The 25911-nt window shown below is 39.9% G+C and overlaps 1 protein-coding gene across 3 annotated transcripts in view; it reads right to left on the bottom strand.

The window, feature by feature from the left end:
- Positions 1–25911, bottom strand: part of LOC133607435 (uncharacterized) — a 75735-nt gene that overhangs the window by 42774 nt on the left and 7050 nt on the right. For 2 of the 3 annotated variants that reach the window (XR_009815414.2, XM_061962054.1), the window contains exons 2-11: positions 25659–25844; positions 23709–23826; positions 11300–11338; positions 11093–11222; positions 7322–7384; positions 6354–6558; positions 5997–6242; positions 5324–5470; positions 4946–5233; positions 25–2225 (exon numbers count right to left, since the gene is read on the bottom strand). Coding sequence is in view for 2 of the 3 variants with exons in the window: in XM_061962054.1 (XP_061818038.1) it covers positions 25–2225; positions 4946–5233; positions 5324–5470; positions 5997–6242; positions 6354–6558; positions 7322–7384; positions 11093–11217 (3275 nt within the window). In the remaining variant the exon portion in view is untranslated. The remainder of the gene's footprint in view (positions 1–24; positions 2226–4945; positions 5234–5323; positions 5471–5996; positions 6243–6353; positions 6559–7321; positions 7385–11092; positions 11223–11299; positions 11339–23708; positions 23827–25658; positions 25845–25911) is intronic. The other variant, XM_072913823.1, reaches the window with a different exon arrangement.

The following is a 25911-nucleotide window of genomic DNA, read 5'->3' as shown; positions in this document are numbered from 1 at the left end:
AAGTAACTTTCTGTAAATACTCACTTGCAAGCTCCTACTACTTCAGTTGCTGTGTTTTGAATGCTGATCTGAGAAAGTGGGATTTTTCGTTCTTCTACTTCTGTTACGTTGAATGTGTGCCTGGCATCAAGCTTCATCCTCACCACCAGGACCTTCAGCTCCTTGGTAAAGCCCATGGACAATGCTCTCAGCTTCAATAGGTTGGCAGCAGATTTACTCGCTGGTGTGGTGGTAATTATGTTGGATGGATTGATTGTTATAGTTGATAATGAGCTCGAGGTCTTGGTGGTGGAGTTTCCAGTTGCCGCTGAAGCAGCATTTTTTATTGTCTTATCATTGTCTTTATTGTCAATGCTAATCTTTAAGTTAGCTTTTTCATGTTTCACACGGATTCTCTGCACATCTTTGCAGGAAGGGGATTTGTGTTTACGTTTGAGTGTATTTCTGGAGATAACAGTGCTTTTTTTCTTCTTCTTTGTCTTAATTTTGACCTGACTACCGTCCTTGGCCTTTTGCTTTCGTTGTTTCTCTGCACCTCGGAGGTGGGTCTCCTCAGTCTTCAGTTCCTCGTCCTTCCTGGCGACTACAAGGAGGTGGCTCAAAGAGGAGGTGTGGGTGGTGGTTAGTCTCAGCTCTGCACTGAGAGAATGGTCCAAAAGTGAATCTTTTCCTTCAGGCAGGATGTGTGTGCTTCTCCTGTCTTGCCTATCTTCAATATCCTCATCAGTCTCCGTTACTTTGAGTGTAGGGGTTTCTGTGTCAGACTCACACTGATTTGTCACAGTATGGGGCTTCACATGTGAATCAGACAGATTATTAGGCTCCGACTTGAGGTCAGAAACCTTTTGCTGGTGACAGCGGATATCTGGTCCGAGAGAAAGCGCAGACACCAACTTAACCCCACTAGCAGTGCAAGAAGAAGACCCCCCAAATGGACCACCTCGACATGTGGCCCTCTGGCTACCAAGAAAAGTGGCCAGGCTCTTGAAAACGTCATCCAGGCCTGCTTTGCGGTGAAGATCCTGTTGCAGAGAGCTAGAAACCTCTAGACTTTCTGACTTCTTCTCATCTTTAAGATCTTGTTTCTTTGTACTCGACGGATTAGAAAGTTGCGAACACTCTGCCTGTTTACTTTCACAAGGCTCCTTAATCAAGTCATAAATGTTCTCGCCTTCTAAGGGGGGAGGAGAAAAGCACTGGGTAGGACTAGGCTGGAGGACAGGTCTGCTAATCACTCCTTTTTGCAGCTCGTCCTCATCCTCTCCCACATCTGATACCGGTGAGCCCTGCCAACTGAGTACAGGAGGCGTGTTTGCTAGGTTCTCCCCCGCTTCCTGCACATTTCCTATTACACCCATAGGCTGGAGGTCCGGGGCATGGAGAAGCCCTCGTTGAGCTTCATGAACACTCGACGCTGCACTGAGAGGTTCTACGGCTTCATATAAAATAGAAGGCAATGTATTTTCAGGTTTTGCTTTGGGTTCTAATTGGGATGAGACAATGGAAGCCATCTTCCTGATGGGGCTCTTTATGGGGAGTAAGTGTACCTGTCGATCCTCAGTAGGACGTTTAGCAGAATTCCTTTTGGGCAGTGTTTGCCAAGAAGTGCATCCGGGATGAGGAGATTGTTGCTCCTCTCCTGAAGAGTTGGAAATAACCTCAGTGGTTAGAACGGTCAGGCCTATTTTCTTTTCTTTCCTTTTCGCTTTATCTCTTTTCTTTCTTCTCTCCCCTAAATTGTGTTCCTCTTTTTTCTTTCGTTTTTTTCTGCCTTCTCCCCTGTGGTTTGCCTTTTCAACATTGCTCCTTCTTTCCCTTTTTACCAGCTTATCTTTATGTTTGCATTCAGCTTTTCTTCTGGCATTTGACTCCTTTTTGGGCTTGTTTGTTCTCGAGTTGCCATGGGGGGACAAGCATGGAGGCTGTGAGATCTTCTTGTATTTGACATCTGAAAACCTCGGCTTTGCACAAGGTGATGATGCACAAGATGGGGTGGAGGTTGAGCAGACCCTTGCTTTATGAGTAGGGCTTCCCTGGACCTTTGATTGTCCACTGAGGATCGGGCTACAATGTCTACTGCCATTGGCTGCCATGTGTAGTGACGGACTAACATGTGGACTGTGAGAAGAATCTTTCGGACGAAGGGACGAATGAGAAGAGACTGCTGCAGAAGACCAGGAGGTGGCATCTCTTGAAATGCCGCTTGGAAGAGTACACTGAGATTCCTGTGGATCACACATAATATATTTGTGTTCTTAGGAAAACACATTACATAAACACAAGATAAATTATGTACGGTACTAGTTTTATCACTTCCCACTGCTATGGGAGGACTTTCTAAAATAACTTCCATTCATTAAAGGACACTTAGAGGTAGAGATGGGTATTATTTAAATTTTCACCAATCCAGTGCAAAATTGGTACTTTATTACTGTAAAACAGTGCACAAACCGATACTTAAAAACAGAAAACATACTCGTACATTGCCAACACTTTTGCTTCTTTTCAGCAAATAATTGTTCACTCCCTACGCAACATTTTTTTTAGATATCTCCAGAGCCGCAGTTTTGTTTGTAACATTTCCCTAGGTTTCCAGACTTACAGAGTGACACAGTTTTAGATGTGTTTTTGACACCACTTTAAAAGCATCAATTACACATATTTATAAACAGATTTTTATGTCACGCCCTGAGTCTCTGAATTTAAATAAGTCACTTTGGGAGGGGGACTTGGGAGTGATTCTATCTGAGAATAGCTGGACAGAGAGCTTAAGTAGAATTCTAAAGTCTTCCATTTGTGCAGACATAGCCTTATTCAATGCAAACTAATACATCATACTTATTATACCAAGGTCCTAGTAGCTAACATGTGTGACGGTATATCTGTATCTTGTGATTGGTGTCAACTGTCTCCAGCTAACTTGATACATGTGTTTTGGTTTTGTCCATTCCTGTGTAGTTATTGGACAGACATTTTCAATACTGTGGTAATTGGCGAAAAGACTGAACCAAATTCTCTAAGTGGACCATTTGGGGTAGCCCTTCCATCATCCTCTCTCAGCAAACCCAAAGAGAATCTTCTAGCATTCAATACTTTGTTGGCTAGAACACTCATTGTGCTAATTTGAAGACTGCAGCCCTTTCCTGCCACACTGGCTGGATTACAGATAGTATTTTGTTCCTCAAATTTGAGAAGATTAGGCTGACATTCAATAATTGTTCAGCAAAATTTAAAGAAGTATAGGGTGCTTTCCTAAAATATGTAAAATCTCCAATTTAACCCCGATTTTAGGTAATGAGCTCTTGTCACAGAGAATGTGCAAACAAATGGTTGTTCCATATTGTTGATGTTCTAAGTTTCGGAGTTTGTGAATGCGCCTGGCTAGGGCTAAGCGTTATTGGTGCGTAATGAAAGTGTTTCTGTTTTGTGTTAGAAAGTGTTACAGCAAAATATGGGTGCGGTTTTGGGCCTGAGCCATGCTGTTGGTGTGTTAAGATCGACAATAAAGTTAAAAAAGAGTGTGTGCCCTTTTGGGACGCCACATTACGTACAAGAAGTTATTTGCACAATACCACTTTCAAGCACCCTTGCGAGTAGCTGAGCAATGTTCCCTCTAATTTTTTATGTGTGTGAGCAAACGCACAAACACCCTGAGCATTCAGTGGAATACAGACGTGCATACTGTGGCCATACCAGCAGCACATTTGTCTCAAACCTGACATAACAATTTTAATGTCTTATAATCAAGTGACTAGTCAATTTCAAGAGATTATTTTCTAATATATGTGATTTGGCCCACTTAGATATTGTTTTTTTTTTTTTAAATCAGCTATGCACTATAGTATTGTATGTCTGGGTGGAGGTCCTGCTTTGGAAAGATTGTGTACCCCTTTCAGAGATCACATTTAGTTCCCCTTAAAACATTCACATGTTGCATGAGATGAAGTGTTTATTAACTTTCTGTCCGTAAAATAAATATTTTTATTAGCAATTATGTAGTCCTGTAACATCATTTCATGATTAATATCAAAAAAATAACATTCTTAACAAATGACAGTAGAATAAGCACACTGATTGAGGAGTCATAGTAAAACGACCTGAAATTTACACTTTATTGTAGTGTTAGAGTTGTCCAACTTTTTGTGTGGCCATAAACGCACCAGTGGCTAATTGCCATAGTGTATGTGTTGGTGCAGGTGAGAGAGAGAGCAAGCGGCTGCTGTTGATATAACAGATGACAAAGAGTTGCTTTTGGCTTGGTTTGTACGGTAGACAACGACCAGTTTTGCTAGATAAAAGTATTTTACACATTGTTTTGGTGTGGTTATGGCCGACAAACAATTTCGCTAAATAAAGGTACCGATGGAATTCCTGTCCTCCTTTAAGTGTCTCCACAGACGTTACAATAATTTAAGTGTTGACAAACATTGTTTTATCTGTTGTGGCCGCCTTTCGTCACCTGTTACTCACAGTTGCATTGCAAAATCATACAAAACAAACTATTTGTTTATTTTGTTTAGAGTGTATTTTTGATTTTTTGCGCGGCATAGATTTGCTGTGCGCAGAGGACGCGTGAGCAGTGCGCAATTGCGCAGGTGCGCACCTTAGAGGCAACGTTGTAGCTGAGTTTGCATTATTTTAGCACTAAAATCAGCCACTGATAGCTACTTTTTAGGTCTGGTTGTGACAGTTTACATTTGCACCAGTGCCATTATGCATCCAAGTTTTGGTACCCATCTCTACTTACAGCGTCACCAATAAATAAAACATTTGTTCATTATTTTTTTCAATGTTTTGTGGAGCTGATCAGTGCTCTTTGCGGGCTTGTCCAAATTGAATGAAAGATGTGCCTTAATACTGACATATTCATATACTGCATCTATTTAGACTATATAGAAACTAACATGTGCCATTATTCTTAAAATTGTAATGACTTATTTCTCACTGTGCTTTGATTATGGAGATGATTCTGTGAGTCCTCCTCCTCCTCATCCAGGTGGTATCGCAGAGGTTTGTGCTGTTCAACTTTGAGGTGGCGTGTGTGCCGCTGATGATGGTAATGAGGGTTTTGGTGGCTGTAAGGCACACGAGTGTGTTCTGCTGGTGAAGATGTTTTTCGACAACTCTTCCCACTGTTTCCAAGATGTGACATTTTGTTGCTGCAACCCTGGTTTTGGACTATGGGGTCGCTGTTGAACAAACTATGTCCTCCAACTCTCGATTTCAAGGTCTCCTGTGTAAATATTTAATAATACCGGAAATTAAAAATGGCCTGCAATGTTAAAGGTTGTTTTTAATCATCACTGAGTGACTGCAAAATTACCTGTTGCTGTGTTGTTGAGGTCCTCTGGTCAGAGACACGGCAAGGACCTGTCCTGTCATGAAGAGGTTTCCAGTCATCTTGGTTACGATGGTGGTGAGGTGGTGATGCTGGATGGGCAACTAGATGTCTTGATCCAGAATGAGATGACTGAATAGAAAAGCATACATCATGTTACATGTCAAAACTAGGAATATAGTGGGTCCATGTCTGCCCCTCAACTTACATCTATTAATGCGTACTATTCAATACAGTGGTTTGGAGATTGTGCTGTTTCGGGGATGGTAGGGGACAAGCATTAACTAAATTGATTTAAATTAATTCAGTTACATAGGATACGTTGATTTGAGATCCAAGTATTTTGAGTTTTAGAGCTTTGTCACAGAACCAATTAAACTTGTAAGTTGAGGTACTACTAAGCCGTATCTTATAGGTTCTTAAACCAAGTGATGAGCCATTGCACCCTTAAAGATACCAATGACCGAATGGTAAACTACCAGTGGGTGGTGCTATTGTGCTGAGAAATAAAAGAGGCAATGATTGGGTGTACATATTTTAACTTCACCCAAGGCCTGGTGCTATAAGCTTTAACATAATCGCCGCTCATTCAAACATTTAGAACAAAGACCGCGTTAACAAATTACCAAACCAGATTAGTGAACAGAACACTTTATACCTGATCAAGTGCAGAATCCCGGCTCCTCTTGGCCGGACCCTCATCCCTCATAGATGAAGAGTGCTGGGCTGATGGTCGATGCTGGTGCATTTGGTCTTGGCACTGATGAGGGGCGGGCCGTTTCCAAGGCTCTGGCCTGTTATTGATCATTCGACCTGGGAAACTCCTGTGAAGGTCTGAGGGAGCCCATCTTTCTAGAGGAGGCTGGATTTCTCTGCTGTTGCGATGTAGGCGAGGACTCCCATGCTTGAGAAAAATGAGAAAAAAATATTTCATCAGAATGTTAAGTGAAGTCACAACACGAGTAAATCCTTTGAAAATGTACTTTTATTGAGAACACCCCTTTGAAGGCCTCACCAAAGAGTTGCTGACCCAATTTTTGTAGCGCTGTCCCGGTCTTGTTAGATAACCATTGTCAGCACCAGCTCGGTTGTGGAATGAGCGCATCGAGTTCTGATGCCAGTTCTGGGCCTCAAATGGCTGTTCTTTAGCATCCCAAAGATGCTGCCTGTGCCTCTTAGAGACACCCTTGTCTTGGGCATAGTGGACTGTTCGTTCCCCCCTTGGCAAACAGAGAACCAAACTAATCAACAAGCACCATTGTGTTGGATGGAATTTAAATAATCACGCACGGAGGAATTGGGTTCTTTAGATGCATACTCTCCTGTTACATTACGAAACAGAGTCCAAAGGCGCTTCACAATCTAATGTAATCTTATACAGGCACTGTATTAAAAATGCTCCCAGAGCTCAGTTATGATTGACACTGTCAAATGGTATTCATTGCATATGTGATTAATTACATGTATAAATTATTACTGTAAAGTTAAACTAAACTGCATCTTCAACTGAAGCCAAATCATGTAACTTTAGACTATCAGACAACTCATTTCAGTATAATGTCATACAAATCAGATTTATGAATGAGTACCGATAGTTTAAACAATGAATGAAGTTGCAATGTAGGTTGAACTAATATTCCCGTTTTTTTTTCTTGAAAACACCTATCTCCACTTTTTTTTGTTGTATTGGATGTGAGTGTTTCCTGTACATTTGTGTGCGGTGGAACCTGGATTTATGAACCCCCCATCACACAAACTTTTTTATTTACGAACCACAGGCCAGATTAATAAATGCTTTGTTTTATGAACTTTGTCTCAGTGTACACACTTTTCATCTACCCATTATGTGCATTTTATACATTATATGCACCCCTGTGCACATCCCGGTTCTGTGGGAAACACTGATGTCCATACTCCCCTCTGTGTATCCAAAACACTCTTGGTTTCATTGCACTGTGCACTTTAACTATTCTTATTCCTCACCTGGTAAAAGGCTGACTTGATAGTGAGATGGAATAATCGGATGGATGGTGTCGTCCGTGGGATCTGTAATGGCAACAAGCACAACTCTGTCTCTCTGTCTAAGTTTAAAGGAGAACTGCACTTTTTTGGAATTTTGCCTATCTTTCACAATCATTATGAAAGACATGACGATAGCAGCGGACAACAGCAAAGCCAATGGGAGCTCCACTATTTCGCCCATAAAATTAAATAAATAACCATTCAAAAACCGCCTACAATGCGCCATTTACATTTAGTGACTTGAATATATTAACCAAGTATTTGTGATAGTGTTATTATAAACGCTAACGCAGACAAACTATTTTATAGCGGCGCCATGATCACTTCCATGTGTGCCTATGTTTACATCATTGAGTGGTCTGCTGCTTCCTTGCTTCCTTGCTCCCTGTAAGTTTATTGTAGTTCATAAATCAGACATCTCACCTGGACAAAATAAGCCTGAGTAGGTATTCCGACAAGTTGGTACACTTTGACAGCCATTTAGGACTCGAAAATGGCCAAAAGGACACAAATAGACCGTTGGTCCCTCCCGCACCGCCACCCTCTTTGTTTGTGAGGATTATGAGTCATTCTGTATCTCAATGGGAATATATGAACATCCCAGCAGTTGGCATCCTAATGACAGCAGACCTTGCACGGTAGGTGAGGTTTTATTATGTGTGCTGGCTCCCATAAAGTTTGCAGTGAGTAATAAATCAGTGATAAAGGAAAAAAAAGCAAATGTGGTGATGCGTTTTTAAAATTAATGCGCCGCATATGCTTAACATGAGCAAAATACGTAAATATTAAATGTTATTATAAATGTGCCAGTTACTACATTACATATATACTTACATCATGTATATAAAACCTCAATAGAGGTGTTTGGATGTGTTTTTGAGGGTTTTGTAGGCGGAAAAGTACGGCTCCCGCAGGCTCCATTGTAAGCAAACTTTTGATTGCATTCATTTAATATTTAGAATGTAAAAAGTAGACTACACGACATACATCGGTTGCCTCCATGTGTTTCTGATTTGGAATGGCTACATCAAGATGATGACGTGTTGTTTTGAAATCTGATGTTTTGTCCTTCATAAAGTGACTACAGTCAAATGCCACATCCAACGAGATAGATTGTCAATCATATTAGCATCTGTGACTACTGACTATATAGAGCGAACTTTCTTTCTGTGGCAACTGGAGACACTTTGGGCTCATTCGCTCTTATGAGTTCAAGCTCGCAGCTGCAGCTGAGCTAAGTGCTTTATCTTGAATGTGCTCATCGCAGTCAATCAGTCTATATCATTGGCACTTTTCAATCAACACCACAGAGACGATCGCTACACCTGCTGTAGGGACGTTTTTAAGCCTCAAGTTGTTCCCCTCGCAACTCCCACTAGCATGGGGCCAGAAATGTGCCAAAAGCAATATTACCGTGAAGATGCCGTACCATCACAAACCTAATGAAATAATAATTTCCAAGAGAAATTCACCAAATGTTAAAATTATATCTATTATATTAGCTTGATAACTAACTGTCCTTTGAATGCCCCTTTTCCATTGTCAGAATCGATATGTGTGTTCCCTCATGCTCGTTCAGCATTTCTTCAAGCATCTTGAGGAAAACATCAGTAGAAGAGGATGCAATAAGGAATCGGATTCTAGCGGATTACCTTCTTTGTTTGTCATTTTTGCGTGGCGGGTCTGCTATCCTTTCACCATTTTCTTTCCTTTTTCCCCTCGACGGTGCTCCTGATTTTCGGGATCGTGTTTGGCTTGAAATTGTTTCCATTCAAACTCAGACCAAAACCCTTCTTCTTCGAAATCAGAATCATTAAAATGATCGCTGTAATATAAACTCCTCTCGCTTGGTCCGTGACTGCAGAGGTCCATATTTTGCATATATTACCATCATTTGGAAATGTATGCAGACTGACCCCTTCTTTAGTTGTATTGTTACAACTTGCAATACTGCATCTGGCAGACAAGAATTCCTTCAAATTCTGCACGGAAATATGATTCGGAATGAAGATGCTACTAAAACACATACTACGCAATAGGGATGTAACGGTAAAAGGTATTATGATAAACCGCAGTAAAATTCCCGACGGTTAGAAAAAAACTTAATTTATTACTGAATTTTAGGCAAAACGGCTTACTTCTTGGAAATAGGTCACAGCAGCGCTAGCGCGTGCACACATGCTTCGTTCAGCTTGAAAAAACATGGCGGAAGAAAACTATATGGACTTTGCTGCGGAGATTTCCCCTCGAGCCAAGCGTTTGGTTCAACTTAATTTTCCCTCCCTTCATTTCCGTGGAGTCTCGGCGTGGGTTTAAGAATGCATTGCTGTTTTTTGATGGCGTTAGGTGTGGACAATATTGGAGACAGAAGCAATTGTCTCACACTAAAAGTATACAGCAAAGGAGAAAACTATTTCTTATTGCTTTTATTTTCTCAATACAGCGTCCATCAGCTGCAGTGACTGAGGGTTAATGACGTGAGGAAACATGCAGCAGGCGATGTGTCGTGAACCTTGCCACAACTTGTTTATAAAGTCTTTCTTTTGTTTACTCGGATGCTCACTCGTCCTTTATTTAACTGCAAACCGTGTCAGTGTTCAAATAACATAAATACTATCTAAAATGTTTTGTCATCTCATCGAATTAAACACAGGTTGAGAGGTATCACTACTGTTTAATTTTGTTGGCCAAACTGTTGATGTTGTTGGAGAAGAACAACGTTTGTTTATTAGACTTTATTTTCATTAGCCAAAGTGCTTTGTGTTTAATGAATAATCCTGATTTCAATATTGATAAGAATAATTGTAATTATTATTTTGGCCATAATTGTGCAGCCCTATGGGAAAGACTAGATTTTATACACAAACACTATTTTATCTATATGGACAAAAAGTGCAGTTACGTCTTATTGCCAACAGGTGTCATCTTGCAAAATTCTTACTTTTTTTTTCTTATCTCTGAAGTCCATAAAGTGCTATCTTTCACAATGTTCACATTTATTTCATGTATTTATTTATTTTGTACCATATCACTTTGTTTATAATGCTTGTGTTGCTTTCATAAGCACATTCAATTTCTACTTAAGGTCCATGAAACAGCGTTTTTATCTAAATGTGTTGTTTGTATTTTGTTTTTTTTTATAAAACTCGGTTAAAATATTTCAGTACAAGTACTTCTTGAAAATTTTGAGCACATTTAAAAATACCGCTATTATACTAATAACCGTTATAAGAAATGTTCATCCCGTGACATCCCTACTACGCAATATGAAATTGCCTCCCGTCTATATTTCATAGGTCATGTCAGCAGGCTGATGCAGGCCCGCCCACATTTTGGAGCTTAAAGTGGGTGTTCTAAAATGTGGTGAAACAAGCCTAAAATCACAACTGTGTCTATTTTGGGAGAAATTTTTACCTGTATACATTATTTTTAGGCCCAGAACTATGAAATAAATGCCAATGTTGTCTCCTTCATGTTATGTTCATGTATCATGTTTGCATTTTACATTGCTGACACGACATGCCTACTATAACTCCAGTCTGTCTGTCACTCAATTCCCGACATTTTAATTTTACTTCCTAATTTTTTCTCTCGGTGCCATGGTTTGATTAATTACGGTTAATTACTGTTCATATTAAATTGTTCCAAATTCTACCAAATCAGTGGCCTGTGTGAATACATTTTTCCTTCCAAAATAAGCTTAAGTGTGTGTCTGTGTATTGTACTGCTAACCTTTGTGTTTGGCTCCAAGTCGACTGTCGACTGTCCACTGGAGCCCATCGCCCTCTGTTAGGGCCTCCAGCTGGGTAGGAGTCCCATGATTTACGGCCAGAGTACAGCTCTGCCGAGTGATACATGCAGCCTGCGATAGAAAAATTGTTAGGATATGAACTACATATAGGAATACATCATGATTTCAATCAAACAGTCTGTGATTACCAGTCTTGGTCTGTATTTGGGAGGCCCTCCACGTCACACCTGAGCAGACAGAACACAATTTAGGTGACATAATTGAGAACAGTAAAAAAAAGGTTTTTAAATCATTTCATTAAGGGTTATCTGCAGTTTTTGATCTACAGTTAAATTTATGAAGTTGCACTGCTGTGAGCCATCTTGCAGTAAAATACTCTTGGCTTAAAGATGAAAGCGCTCTCACTTTAAAAACAAAGGGGAAAAAAGACTGTGGAGGCGGCGATAAGATTTTGTTCCACCCTGTAAGGCTGACTTATTTAGCGTACTTGACAGGAGTGCTTGTGAATGAGCAGCTCTTCCAAAGGATGGCCGTTTCTTCATCTCTCATGAGTATGTAGCTCCAGGAGAGAATCCATACTTGTTTTGAGGTATTGCAGTAGTGAGTGCAATAACAACGAGGCAAGCTCTCTGCCACTTTTAAAGATCACATTGTTTGGTGCTTGTAGATGTCCCATTTCCCTCTGCCATGGAGGTTATCAACGTGGGTTTGTTTCCTGTGGACATTTTTTCCCTTCACATAATCAAGCCATATTTTCTTCATATTATGATAAAATGGGAAATATTCTCAAAATGTTGATAATCTCCCTACCATGATAACATTTATAAAGAAAAAAAACCTGTTTATTGTGGGAAAATCTATAAACGTCTTTCATACGTTATTTCATTAGGATAGTTATCAAATGCATGCATTGTCCACAGTCATAAGGTCAAACCATGTTTTACGTCTAGATCCGTAATTTAACATGGCAGATCAAATATAACGTTTATAAAATTGTTATAGCTTACATATGGAAAGGTATTACAATTTTGCTTGGATCAAAAATAAATTAAAGATCTGTGTGAAAATGACCTACCGGTACTTTTTTTTTTAGTTTTTAGGCTCCTCGTCCTGGCAGTTTTTATTAATCCATCATTTGCATCCCCAGCAAATCAAATACTGTATATTAAGGCGTGTTAAAATTAACAGGTCCACTTCCTCAAATTAGACTTTATCATTAAATATAATAATGTAAATCTTTCAGAAATGTTGCATTGTTTACACAATTGTGTTCCACCTTATCCCAACTATGTTTTAAGTGTATTCTTCTTAAAACAAAAAGTACTGTAATTGTGTAAACCACAAGTTACATGGTACACAAATGGGAAGGCCAAAAGTAAGATCACAACAGTATAATTTTTTATTTATTTCAACACAGTCCTGTAACAATTTTTGTAATTATTTTTTTTTTATATTATTCTATAATTTATTAAATTTTTTGTCAACATGCTATTACCATAAATGCCATGTTGCTATGTTTAATACATTTGCTAAAAACCTGCTACTTTCAGTCCCGTTACTCAAATGAAATCATCTTAAGCTTAGGAACTTTGTACAAAAATGAAATAAAGTTAACTGAAATCTGCCAACACACAATTTGAGTACCGTATTTTTTGGAGTATAAGTCGCGCCGGAGTATCAGTCGCACCGGCCGAAAATGCATAATAAAGAAGGAAAAAAACATATATAAGTCGCACTGGAGTATAAGTCGCATTTTTGGGGGAAATTTATTTGATAAAACCCAACACCAAGAATAGACATTTGAAAGACAATTTAAAATAAATAAAGAATAGTGAACAACAGGCTGAATAAGTGTACGTTATATGACGCATAGATAACCAACTGAGAACGTGCCTGGTATGTTAACGTAACATATTATGGGAAGAGTCATTCAAATAACTATAACATATAGAACATGCTATACGTTTACCAAACAATCTGTCACTCCTAATCGTTAAATCCCATGAAATCTTATACGTCTAGTCTCTTACGTGAATGAGCTAAATAATATTATTTGATATTTTACGGTAATGTGTTAATAATTTCACACATAAGTCGCTCCTGAGTATAAGTCGCTCCTGAGTATAAATCGCACCGCCGGCCAAACTATGAAAAAAACTGTGACTTATAGTCTGAAAAATATGGTAATTCAATATATAGATTTAGAGTTGAAAAAAGACAAACATTTACTGTTAGTAGGGATGAGTACTGTTCACATTTGAATTGATACAGTAGCAATTTTCTCAACGCAGTTGGTACTCAACGGTACCAATTTTCGGTGTGTTCAAATGTGTTGATAATACACTAAGTATTTTTTTTTTTTTTTTTTTTTTAAATCTCAACGTATGTATTTATCATTTAACACTGAGTCGTAATGTCCAGTTATCTTGTTTTCCTACACTTCTGTGTTTTATTTTCAACCACTGTACTGTACTGTATAATATAGAAGACGTTGCATGCAGTTGCAATTCCGAGATGCTAGATAGCAGTAATGTATACACTAAAGTGTGGAAATAATGCTTGCCATTAAGCTCAATGAGCCAGTCTTTTTTTTTGTTGACACTAGGTGATTGACACTAAGTGTTTGATTGTAATTTTAGTTGTAAATTTAATTAGCAAATGTGGAGTTGTTGAAGATGCCATGTAAAATCGCTAATGCCTATCTTTAGTATGCCTATGACAAATCCAATGTAAATTAGCATCAAGGTAATGGATTTTGAAAAGTGGAGCCTTACTATACTTTTGAGTGCCTTCTTGCTTTGTTGGCATGGAAAATTGTAACATTACAAAGAAGTAGTTTACTTGAGTACGTTCTGAGTGCTTGACTGCTTGTTTCCCGGCCAAGTGCTTGAGATGCTGACTTTGCAATCTGACATGACGTCACGCGCAACAAGGTATTAAAATATGGCTTTGTTTGATTTTACGTGAATCGGCGCCCGGTAGTACCAAAGAATTTCGATCGGTACTTACAAAAGAACCTAATTCTGCACCTAATCCTACAGTCCAGTTTACATCTAGCATATGGCACCAGTTTGGTGGAATGGCCCCTAAACCTACTACTGTAAACTGGAGGATGCTGCAGAGTATAGTAGAGTTTTACCAGCGTCTCAAAATCTTAAATGTAAAATATTCAAAGATGAAAATGTAGAAAGATCATCCGATAAGACCACAGCTGTGCCAGTTGTGGTTACTCATCTGTACGATCTCATACCAAGCAGCTATGCAACATGCACACACTTCCTTACGCAGTACAAATATTTCCACAGCCCTTTGCTTATACAGTAGTTTTATTCTACAGTGTTGTGCAGCAATACTGTAAAAACCTCACTACAGTATGTCTGCTGCTGAGCGAGCTAACTGAGCAAGCTATTCAAGAGTCCATTTCTACCCAGTTGCTACAGCAACTGAAAGCCAGACATATTTTACTGCTTTGGCTGTAAGCCACGCAAAGACCATTTCATTTGAAATTATTCTTGTAGAAGAACAAGGGCACAATAGGTGCATTTAGCTATATATTACTATGCATATTGTGTGTGATTAAATAGGATTCTGTGTCGATTTGCTTGCAGTGCTTGCTGTATAAAATAAAAACTGTTGCATGCTAAATAAACACGCCTGCTTACAGTCGCTCTAATCCTCTTTCTGAGCATTAGCTTTCAGTCAATTTACTATTGATCAGTTTGACCTTATTTGAACTTGCTTTTTTTGCACAGATGGTCTCCTACATTTGTGAAGTATAATCCAGTGTTTCCCATACATTTATTTATTTGGGGTGGGCCGGCACAATTACATTTGGATCGCCACAGACAGACTTAACATCCGTTTTTTCCCCGAGCTTTCACTCACAAACACAATGTCTGTGTCTACTTGTCATTCCAATTCTGTACGGTAGGGTTGCGCGATATAGGCAATATACATTATTTATATTTCGCCGACGATAGCGCTTTTAATTCTATCGTTATATCTTGATATTGCATGTTGATGACACTTTCTCGCTGTGTCCCGCAAATTTGACAGTGACAAGCGAACAAATGCATCTTCAATGCACTGTAGCATTCTTAGAGGGTGCAATGCCAATTCTAAGTCAGCAAATTCTTGCGTCTATTGCTGCAAATAAACTACGTTTCTGACAAAATCATCATTTGAGGTCGAAGAATGGCTAAACATGCCAAACTTTTACTGTCATCTAGTGTCTAGTTTTTAGTCTATGGTAAGAAAAAATAGTAAAACATCAAGTAAAACATTTGTTTTCTGATTTTTGTTAAAATGATCTGCTTTTATAGATTAGGGTTTCAAGAAACACAGAGTTTAGCGGCATGGCTAATTATGCAAATTTGACTACGATGTCATTTAAGCAGCCCCCCATTTGTAATGCCATCAGAATATTAGAATTTGAGCAATCCTACACACATTCCGTTACAGGCAGTGTTCGTAATAACAGTAACGCCTTTACTTCTACTAGTAACAAGTAATCTAATGAATTACTTTTATGTACGTTACAACAGCGTTACCTATATGTTTGATGTAACCTGGCATGCTACTTTTGATGTGGTTCTATCTCAACCTGACAGTGTCAGAAGCACAGCAAGTTCAATGCAGGACATATTTTTTACTATTGAAAGCAACAACCAGCAACACACCATAATAATAATATTAATAATAATAATAATAATAATAATGGATTAGATTTATACAGCGCTTTTCTATCAACTATATACTCAAAGCGCTCACTCCACATTCACACTTTGGTGGTGGTAAGCTACATTTGGTGCCACAGCTGCTCTGGGGCAGACTGACAGAAGCGTGGCTCACAATTTGCGCCTACGGCCCCTCCGACCACTTTCCACATTCATTCACCAGTGTGAGCGGCACTGGGGGCAAGGGTGAAGTGTCTTTCCCAGGGACACAATGACAGTGATTTGGATGGCAAGTGGCGGGGAGCGAACCTGGAACCCTTAGGTTTCTGGCATGGCTGCTCGACCCACTATGCCACGCCGTCCAAAATAAACTTGATATCAAATAGAAGGAGGCAACATTACACAGCAAACAAGTTGTAATACACACACACATACACGCTACTACTACAAGGGTAATGAACAAAAAAATCTATGACTGATAGGGATGATGTTCATTAAGAAATTATCGATGTTGATGCCATTATCGAATCCTCTTATCGAACCGATTCCTTATCAAATCTCTTATCGAATCCAGATAGGTTGTTGTGTGTGCACTGAGTTCCAAAAGCCGTAGATGTTATGTGACTGGGCCGGCACGCTGTTTATATGGAGGAAAGGCGGACGTGACTGAGGACAGCATGCGGACGTTAAAGGGTGAAGGTTTCAGGTGAGAGAGGACGCTAAAGGCACGCCCCCAGTGAGCATACAGTGCTGCTATGTGCGTTGTAAATAAAAAATTGCCAACAAACACATCACCAACATGGACGAGGTGCCGCTCACTTTCGACATCTCAGTGAAGCACAATGTGGAGAAGAAGGGCACCAGCACGGTAGGGAATCAATTCGCACAACAGGGCAAGAGAAGTCAGCTTTTACTGCTATGCTAATGGACAGAAACTGCCACATGTGGTGATTTTCAAGGGGAAGATGCTGCCGAAAGAAAAGTTTCCACCTGGAGTCATCATTAAGGCATGACGAAGGAACTCCAACCGCTGGACATGGGTGCAAACAGGACGTTCAAAGTGAAGTTATGAGCGTCATGGGAGCGATGGATGACAGACAAACACAGCTTCACGAAAACTGGGAGGCAGCGTCGGGCGAGTTACGCCACAATTTGTGAATGGATCGTGGATGCTTGAGCTAACGTGTCTGCTTGCACTGTTGTTCCAGCTTTCGCAAAAGCCGGCATATTTTCCGAGGAGCCCCACGGCAACGAGACTGACTTTGAAAATGACGAGAGGGAATCTGCCGTGTTTGATTGAGAACTTGCCCAGCTGTTCATTTCGGACAGAAGATGAGAACTTTGATGGATTTGAGGATGAGGCTTGATCAAGAAATAATGTGAGTACATTGATAAATACTTCAATAAAGTACAACCGAACTCAGCTTTGCTCCTGCTGCCTTTTTAAAACAGTGTCCATGCATGCTAGCGTATGTTTTAAGATAGCGTATGTTTAACCATGCATGCGGCCAAAAATACACTGCGCCTTATTTAAGCGTTAAATACAGAAACAGCACCCGTAACTGACACGGCGCCTTTTAATACAGTGCGCCTTATGGTCGCAAAAATACGGAACCGGTTCTCAAAAAGGGATTTGAATCCATGGAATCGGTTCTTTTCTTATCGAAACATCGGGAGAACTGGTTTTCGAACATCATCCCTAATGACTGAAGTGACAAACTTACCATCCTAAATTACCCCGTTTGTGGACAAGAAGATATGACACCAATCGAAGCACATTCAATCCCTTTATTCACCAGAGGTAAGACAATCACGTGAAAAGATTCACATCTGAGCTAAAATCCTGCTCAGAGAGCGCTTTTGCTGATGTCACATTTTGACAACAGATACACTCTGCTCTCATGAAACCTCTCTCAACTGCATATGCAGGTATTAGGTTTTTTTGTTGTTGTTTTTTTTTAAATAACACATTAATTACTTTACTCAGTAGTTAATTACATTTATAAAGAGTAATTATGTTAGTAATTCAATTATTTTTTTGGGTAAATCAATAAATAACTATAATTAATTACTTTTTAAAGGTAATTTTGCGGGCAGTGGTTATAGGGCAACCCAGAGTATGGACAACTACACAAGAGGCGCCATGTTTGGTACCTAGGACATGTGCGGCTGTGCCCGTAATACATCTGGTATCAATTCATGGTAACCTTTGTTTTTTTTTATTTCTGTGATGCTTTGGTTCTCCACAAAATACAGCATACAGCTCTTTTACCTCCTCACTTGCAATTATCTAAGCCAGTGGTTCTCTAACTTTTTTCAACAAGTATCACCTCAGAAAAAACTTGGCTCTCCATGTACTACCACGACCAACATAAAAATACAGTAGCAAAGTAGGGAAAAGTATTCATTAAATACAAGGCTATATTTACTAGTATATTTAATATTTTTGGCTACTGTAACATTGCACATAGTTTGAACAGTAACACTGTTTGAAATAAAGGAAAGTAAAACCCTGTACTTTAATCAAATGATTATTTGGCGTACCACTACATGGCGCCCGCGGACCATTAGTGGCAGAGTTGTGTATAGAGAGAGTTGTTTGGTACCTAGGATATGTGCGGCTGTACCCGTAAGCACGCTATTAAGTAGTTTGGACGTTATACTCAAGCTTATAAACTTACAATAAAACATGCTTTTATTTCTTCAACGTAGTATGTATAATAATAATATTGGGGCAATTTTGCGTCCGTTTTTGATGCACTCCACCATTATATTCATGCAGTGTTTATTGACCAGCGGCTCTCTAACATGCTACCACCAGCGAAATAAATCAGAAAATACAAAACAACCAAAAATAAATCTATTAGCCTCATTTTGCCAAAATCCTCATTCGCTTTGGACCAACAGTTATGGAGAAATTATGACTTTTGTGTGAAGTATGTCAACTATGGTGACTGCCTCCAATGTATTGTTTGTAATTACTGTGCTATATATGCCTGTGCTTTTACTTTTGCTTTTTTAAATATTTTTCATAGGTTTTGCTGTGGAGAGTCATGGCTTTCTGGTTTCAGTATCACCATATCAACTTGAATAGTGAACTAATGCTGCTTTTTACTAGAATATTTATTAGTTTAGTTTGGATTATTGGTGACACATGCAGGAAAGGTGCAATTTTGAAGCAAAGTTTTGTCAGGCAAAGTGTATTAATTCACTGTTACCGAGAGTGCGATACCACGTTTCTCATGTGTGTGTATGCTTGCTTATCTCGCACAAGAAACTGCATGTTGTTATTGGCTCTCCAGCCTACCTGGAGAACCTTCACTTCCCATATTTTTCTACTTTCTGGGTTGCGGGACACATATGCCATTGTTTCCTGCATCTTTTGTGAGTGGCGCATCCCCATGCCGCAACACAGTTCATGTTTACACGTCAAACACTAGGCAAACACACTTCAATTAAAATAAATGTATAATGAGGAAGTGCAGTGTCGCTCAGCTGCGGCTTCAAACTTTTGACCAATCATTGAGTAGATCGCTTGAAACCGGGTTGTCCATACTCTCTCTGTAAGCCTGATTAGTGCTACTGGTACATGTACTACAGTTTGACAATCACTGATCTTAGCATGATTACGAAGACTGAAGATATACCTTATTTGTTTTGGAGCCTCACTATGGCAAAGTGTAAATACAAACTCTTGTTATAGAGATGAGGGGGTAGTCGCTCGTCAGCTTCGTTTTGGCTCAACAGAACGGCTTTGTGTATGCGCCAAATATTAAACCCATGTGTGTAGGGTTAACTTTACACATCTGGAATTTAGCTCCAGGCCCAAATGATGTCACGTGCAAGAAGGGGGGTTATGTTAGGAAACATTTTTGCTGGAGAGGTAAAATCCCTTTTAGTAAAAGAACATGTACAAAACAACATTTGGCACAAAAAAACTGCATTGCAAGGGCAAGCGGCTTCTGTTTCCATGTTACAGTTATGTGCAAGCCAACTGTTTGGACAACTAGTGTCCATGAAAACCTGGTCCTCTTGCTTTCACTGCAGGACAGCTATGCATGCTCCTACAGAAATCTTATTTGCGGAACAACAGACTACACTTTCGCTTACATGATCAGAGATGACAGTCAACTGGAGAATACCCTTATGAAAGTTCAATCCAGAAACAGCGTGTGTTTACTCTCACCCACCACAACAGTCATTATTGTGGTTGTATTAAACACAACCCCACATCATATTGAGAGGTGTTTCTCATTCTTTATTTTTTTAATTTAATTTGCTACAGGCAATGAAAGCATTTAGAAATAGGTGTCAGTAGGATCCAGTGCAGTTCCACACAACTTCAAACTACAGCTTAGGCAAAGAAAAGCGGATGAAAGCATAATAAAGAAGAAGCATAATAAAGTCTACACCACCCAATATTTACTTAATATGCAGTACAGTGGTACCTCAACAAAAGAGTGTCCCCAATTAAGAGTGTTTTGAGATAAGAGCTGTCCCTCACCTAATTGTTATGCTTGATGTTGCAAGCAAACATTGGATTTACAAGCATCCCCACCATTAGTTGGCATAGCAAATGTCGCAGTAAACCCAGTATTATCCGCCCAAAACATCTGGTCTTACTTGCTAGCATTAGCTTACAGCTTGCTATCGACCTGACTTTGTTTTCCAACCATGGGGAAAAAAAGGGAGTGTAAAGGACAGTGCTGAGAAGAAGTGTATAGTATTCATTGAATTAAATAATTAAATAATCAAAAAAACGACCAAGCAAGTCGCCAATTTGGCGATGCACTTCAAGTGTATCACTGCCAGTCTGCACAATGCTGAAGCAGAATGAGTGGAGTGCCAGCAAAGAATGTTAAAGGAATCATCCATCCATCCATTTTCTACCGCTTATTCCCTTTGGGGTCGCGGGGGGCGCTGGAGCCTATCTCATGATTTTTTTTTCTACAGTTAAAACACTTCCTTGTAGTCTACTCTACATAACATGCAATAGTGTTTTTTGTGTGAAAAGATTGCATAGATTTAATTTTAGAGTCCTATATTCAGCCATTTTTTCTCCTTTTTAAAACGGTTTGTTTTGACAGGCGGAGTTGTTAGATGCGAATTAACCTCACCACGCCCCCTCACGCAGAGAGCGCATTCGCCCCCAACAGAAATGCTTTGTAGTTTTTTGGCTTTCTTGCTTTTATTGTGTACTTTACACATTGAGGAACACCATCAGCCAACTGTTTTGAGTGACTTTCACCACAAAACAACGTCCCAGATGATATAGCGAGATCAGCAACTCACCGTGTTTTGTTGTACAAAATCCAAAACCAGTGAAGTTGGCACCTTTTGTAAATCGTAAATAAAAACAGAATACAATGATTTGCAAATCCTTTTCAACCTATATTCAATTGAACACTGCAAAGACAAGATACTTAACATTCGAACTGGTAAACTATTATTTTTTGCAAATATTAGCTCATTTGGAATTTGTTGCCTGCAACATGTTTCAAAAAAGCTGGCACACGTGGCAAAAACACTGAGAAAGTTGAGGAATGTTCATCAAACACTTATTCGGAACATTCCACAGGTGAACAAGCTAATTGGGAACAGGTGGATGCCATGATTGGGTATATAAGCAGCAGCTTCCATGAAATGCTCAGTCATTTACAAACAAGGATGGGGCGAGGGTCAACTTTTTGTGAACAAATGCGTGCGCAAATTGTCGAACAGTCTAAGAACAACATTTCTCAACAAGCTATTGCAAGGAATTTAGGGATTTCACTATCTAAGGTCCATAATATCATCAAAAGATTCAGAGAATCTGGAGAAATCACTGCACGCAAACAGTATGCCCGATCCCTCAGGCGGTACTGCATCAACACGCGACATCAGTGTGTAAAGGATATCACTGCATGGGCTCAGGAACACTTCAGAAAACCACTGTCAGTAACTACAGTTTGTCGCTACTTCTGTAAGTGCAAGTTAAAACTCTACCATGCAAAGCAAAAGCCGTTTATCAACAACACCCAGAAACGTCGCCGGCTTCGCTGGGCCCAAGCTCATCCAAGATGGACGGATGCAAAGTGTAAAAGTGTTCTGTGGTCTGACGAGTCCACATTTCAAATTGTTTTTGGAAACTGCGGACGTCGTGTCCTCCGGAACAAAGAGGAAAAGAACCATCCGGATTGTTCTAAGCACAAAGTGGAAAAGCCAGCATCTGTGATGGTATGGGGGTGTATTAGTGCCCAAGACATGGGTAACGTACACATCTGTGAAAGCACCATTAATGCTGAAAGGTATATGCAGGTTTTGGAGCAATATATGTTGCCATCCAAGCAACGTAATTATGGCCGCTCCTGCTTATTTCAGTAAGACAATGCCAAACCACGTGTTACAACAGTGTGGCTTCACAGTAAAAGAGTGTGGGTACTAGACTGGCCTGCCTGTAGTCCAGACCTGTCTCTCATTGAAAATGTGTGCCGCATTATAAAGCCTAAAATACCACAACAGAGACCCCAAACTGTTGAACAACTTAAGCTGTACATCAAGCAAGAATGGGAAATAATTCCATCTGAAAAGCTTAAAAAATTGGTCTTCTCAGTTCCCAAACGCTAACTGAGTGTTGTTAAAAGGAAAGGCCATGTAACACAGTGGTAAAACTGCCCCTTTGCCAACTTTTTTTGCAATGTATTGCTGCCATTAAATTCTAAGTTAATGATTATATGCAAAAAAAAAATCAACTTTCTCAGATAGAACATTAAATATATATATATATATATATATATATATATATATATATATATATATATATATATATATATATATATATATATATATATATATGTATTCAATTGAATATAAGTTGAAATGGATTTGCAAATCATTGTATTCTGTATGTATTTACGAATTACACAAGGTGCCAACTTCACTGGTTTTGGGTTTTGTACAAGTAACTATCTTGTTTTTGTGTGAGGTTTAACTGTTGTGTTTATTTTGTGTTATTTCATGAAATGCTGTATTGGTTCTGTTATTCCCCTAATGTATGGTAAGGTTATGACCTCTTTGCTCTTTAATTCAGGTTTTTCTTTGGGTTTCTTCTTTGTTATCTATCTAGTTGTTCCCCTTTTTTAAAGTAAAGTACCAATGATTGTCACACACACACTAGATGTGGTGAAATTGTCCTCTGCATTTGACCCATCCCCTTGATCACCCCCTGGGAGGTGAGGGGAGCAGTGGGCAGCACTGGTGCTGCGCCCGGGAATCATTTTTGGTGATTTAACCCCCAATTCCAACCCTTGGTGCTGAGTGCCAAGCAAGCAGGTAATGGGTCCCATTTTTTTAGTCTTTGGTATGACTCGGCCGGGGTTTGAACTCACAACCTACCGATTTCAGGGCGGACACTCTAACCACATAGCCAGTGAGTACGTCCAGGTCGGATATTGTCAGTTTTTGAGTGCATCTTTGATGTGTTTCTCTTCTTGCTTTGGTTTATGGCTGAGATCAAGTATCTTGGGCTCAAAAAGGTTGGTCACTGTTCTATTATATTGTTTTCGTACAATATATTTCTTGTATAAAAGTGTGTTTTTCTTTTAGAAAGACATGTTACGTTTTAAAATGGTGCTGTTTTGTGAGAATCTGAGCACAGATCAAATGATTTTACTTCATTTCAATGGCAGATGTTGATTTAAGATATAAGTTAAGAGCTCCGCCACAGGCCCAATTAAGCTCGTAAGTTGAGGTACTGCTGTATATCAATATTACCTCTCTCTGTCACTGCAAACCACAGTCGGGACTTCTTGATACGAGTCTTGTATTGGATGTCATGATGCTGTTGTTAATAAGGTGTGTGTGTGTGTGTGTGTGTGTGTGTGTGTGTGTGTGTGTGTGTGTGTGTGTGTGTGCGTGTGTGCATCCCAGTGGGCACTCTTACCTTCCAGTGAAATATGAGTGAAAAAGAGGGGATGATCTCTCTGTCAGTCAATCCAAAATAGCAAAGACAGCCCAGTACAGACTCGGATACCTTTAAATAGACATGCTTCCTCTCCTCTCTGGGAAATACACAGACACATATGAGTGAGAAAATACCATTGACTTTATTGGTTTGTTTCAAATAAAACATGTATTCTCTGCAACATACTGGTACGTATCCACAATGAATTGCTGCATCTGTGACTCTCTCTAAACAAAGAAGCTGAGAATGAAGCTTCATAACTCAGCATCATTGCCTTTGCTGTCACCATTAACGTTTTAAAACAGTTTATTTACAAATACGTGCAAAAAAAGCCTTTACCCTTTCTGTCTGGCTATTCCTCACCTTCCTTTTTTTCCCTTCACAATGTGTCTGTGTATCCCTGGCAACCAATGATTATTTAGACTGGAGTTGGTAGCAAGGCCTCAAGCTAGTGTGTGATTTTGACAGAGAGGTGGGTAATGATAGTGAGCCGATAGAGAAAAATGTAGACTGTGCTATTCAATGTTCTTCCTTCTGATATTTTTACATACCTACCACAATCTGACAATGCTTACTAGTTGCAGTGCAGCATTGCAGATGTGCATCTCTTGCTGAGACTCTGTGTGTGTGCATGCATGCAGGGAGGCTAACTGTGATCCAATACCATAAAAGGAAGGATGGGCTGCACCAGACTAGAACTGTCTCCAGTGACGTCCAGGCTTACTAACACAAGGAGCAGACATGAAGAGAACAGATGGGAGAAAACGCGAGAAAGCTCCGACAGTCAGCACCGACATAGACGATTCAGACAGCCTGGCCCAAATATCGCGGTCTGTGAGTGTATTGCGTGCTTGACAAAAAGAGAATGTACAGTAAGGAGCCGAATATCAATGGTATTTTCTAAAAATAACCCTGCTTCCTCCTGCCGTTTCCCCCTTCTATAATGGCAGCCTCTCCCTGTGTATGCTCCATAAAGCATGTCTCTCTGAGGGGGTGCCGGGTTTTACCAAGGCAAGGTCAAGAGTGAGAAAGAGGGGTGTCTTTTGCTTACACGGCCATGTATACCATACCGTGGCAGAGGTTGAAGGGTTCATTGCTGGATGCACGTGTGTGTGTGTGTGTGTGTGTGTGTGTGTGTGTGTGTGTGTGTGTGTGTGTGCGTCGGAAAGCTGGTCTAGAAATGCAAAATCTAATTGCAAAAAACAACCATATCAACTGAATGCATTTGAAGGGTTTGTATTGTATTTATGTGAGATAGGCTCCAGCACCCCCGAAAGGGACAAGCGGTAGAAAATGGATGGACGGAGGTTTCTACATTATCAGCAGTAAGCCTATGGTTGTCTGTCTTACGCAAAGTAAAACAGCACACAAGCTGAATATTGACACAATGTACTTTGTATGCAAGTATGTCAAACAAATCGAGATGAACTTTCAATGAAACTATTCTTAGTAATTGCCCTTGTCACACACACACACACACACACACACACACACACACACACACACACACACACACACACACACACACACACATTTCCACAATATTCAAGTTTAAATAGCTGCAATAGTTCCACCCCCACCACCCACCACCTTCATAAATTACCATTCACTGCTCTTGAACCTGCACATGAAAATTGCATGTGTGTGTTGAATGTGCAGCGCGCACACGCACACACTCGCACACGCACGCGCGCGCACACAGACACACACACACTGCAGTATCACCCAGAACAATGACATACACGATAAATAATACAATGAATTGAGCTAATGCAAACAGCATAGAAGATAAAGAGATGAACAATCGTGTAGACTTCTATGAACATGTCAGTGGTGTTACTACAATGCTCTATGCAAGCTCCGCTGTGTCTTTATGGAGGCAAAGGCGAATCGATCACATTAAGTTGCCGGTCGACAGTGGACTTTTACCTCTTAAATGTCTTCCTTCTGGAGGTCCACACACTCCCCTCTGCTCCCCTTTTCCTCCCTTTCACTCCTCACCACCTTCTTGTCTCACCCGATCCTCTCCACCGTCTCTTTTCTTCCCCCACTATATTCCTCTTCCTGTTTCCACTCCACTCGCTAAGCCAAAACCGAGGGGGGCTGGCCAACCGGCTGCCAATCAAAAGAAACAGACCAATCAGAGGACAGGATTTCAGATCAGCCGGGTTTGCAGGGAAAA

This window comes from Nerophis lumbriciformis, linkage group LG09 (assembly GCF_033978685.3).
Source record: "Nerophis lumbriciformis linkage group LG09, RoL_Nlum_v2.1, whole genome shotgun sequence".
Taxonomy (NCBI): Eukaryota; Metazoa; Chordata; class Actinopteri; order Syngnathiformes; family Syngnathidae; genus Nerophis; species Nerophis lumbriciformis.
The sequence above is the reverse complement of the archived record's forward strand: the minus strand, read 5'-3'. Positions and strand labels throughout refer to the sequence as shown.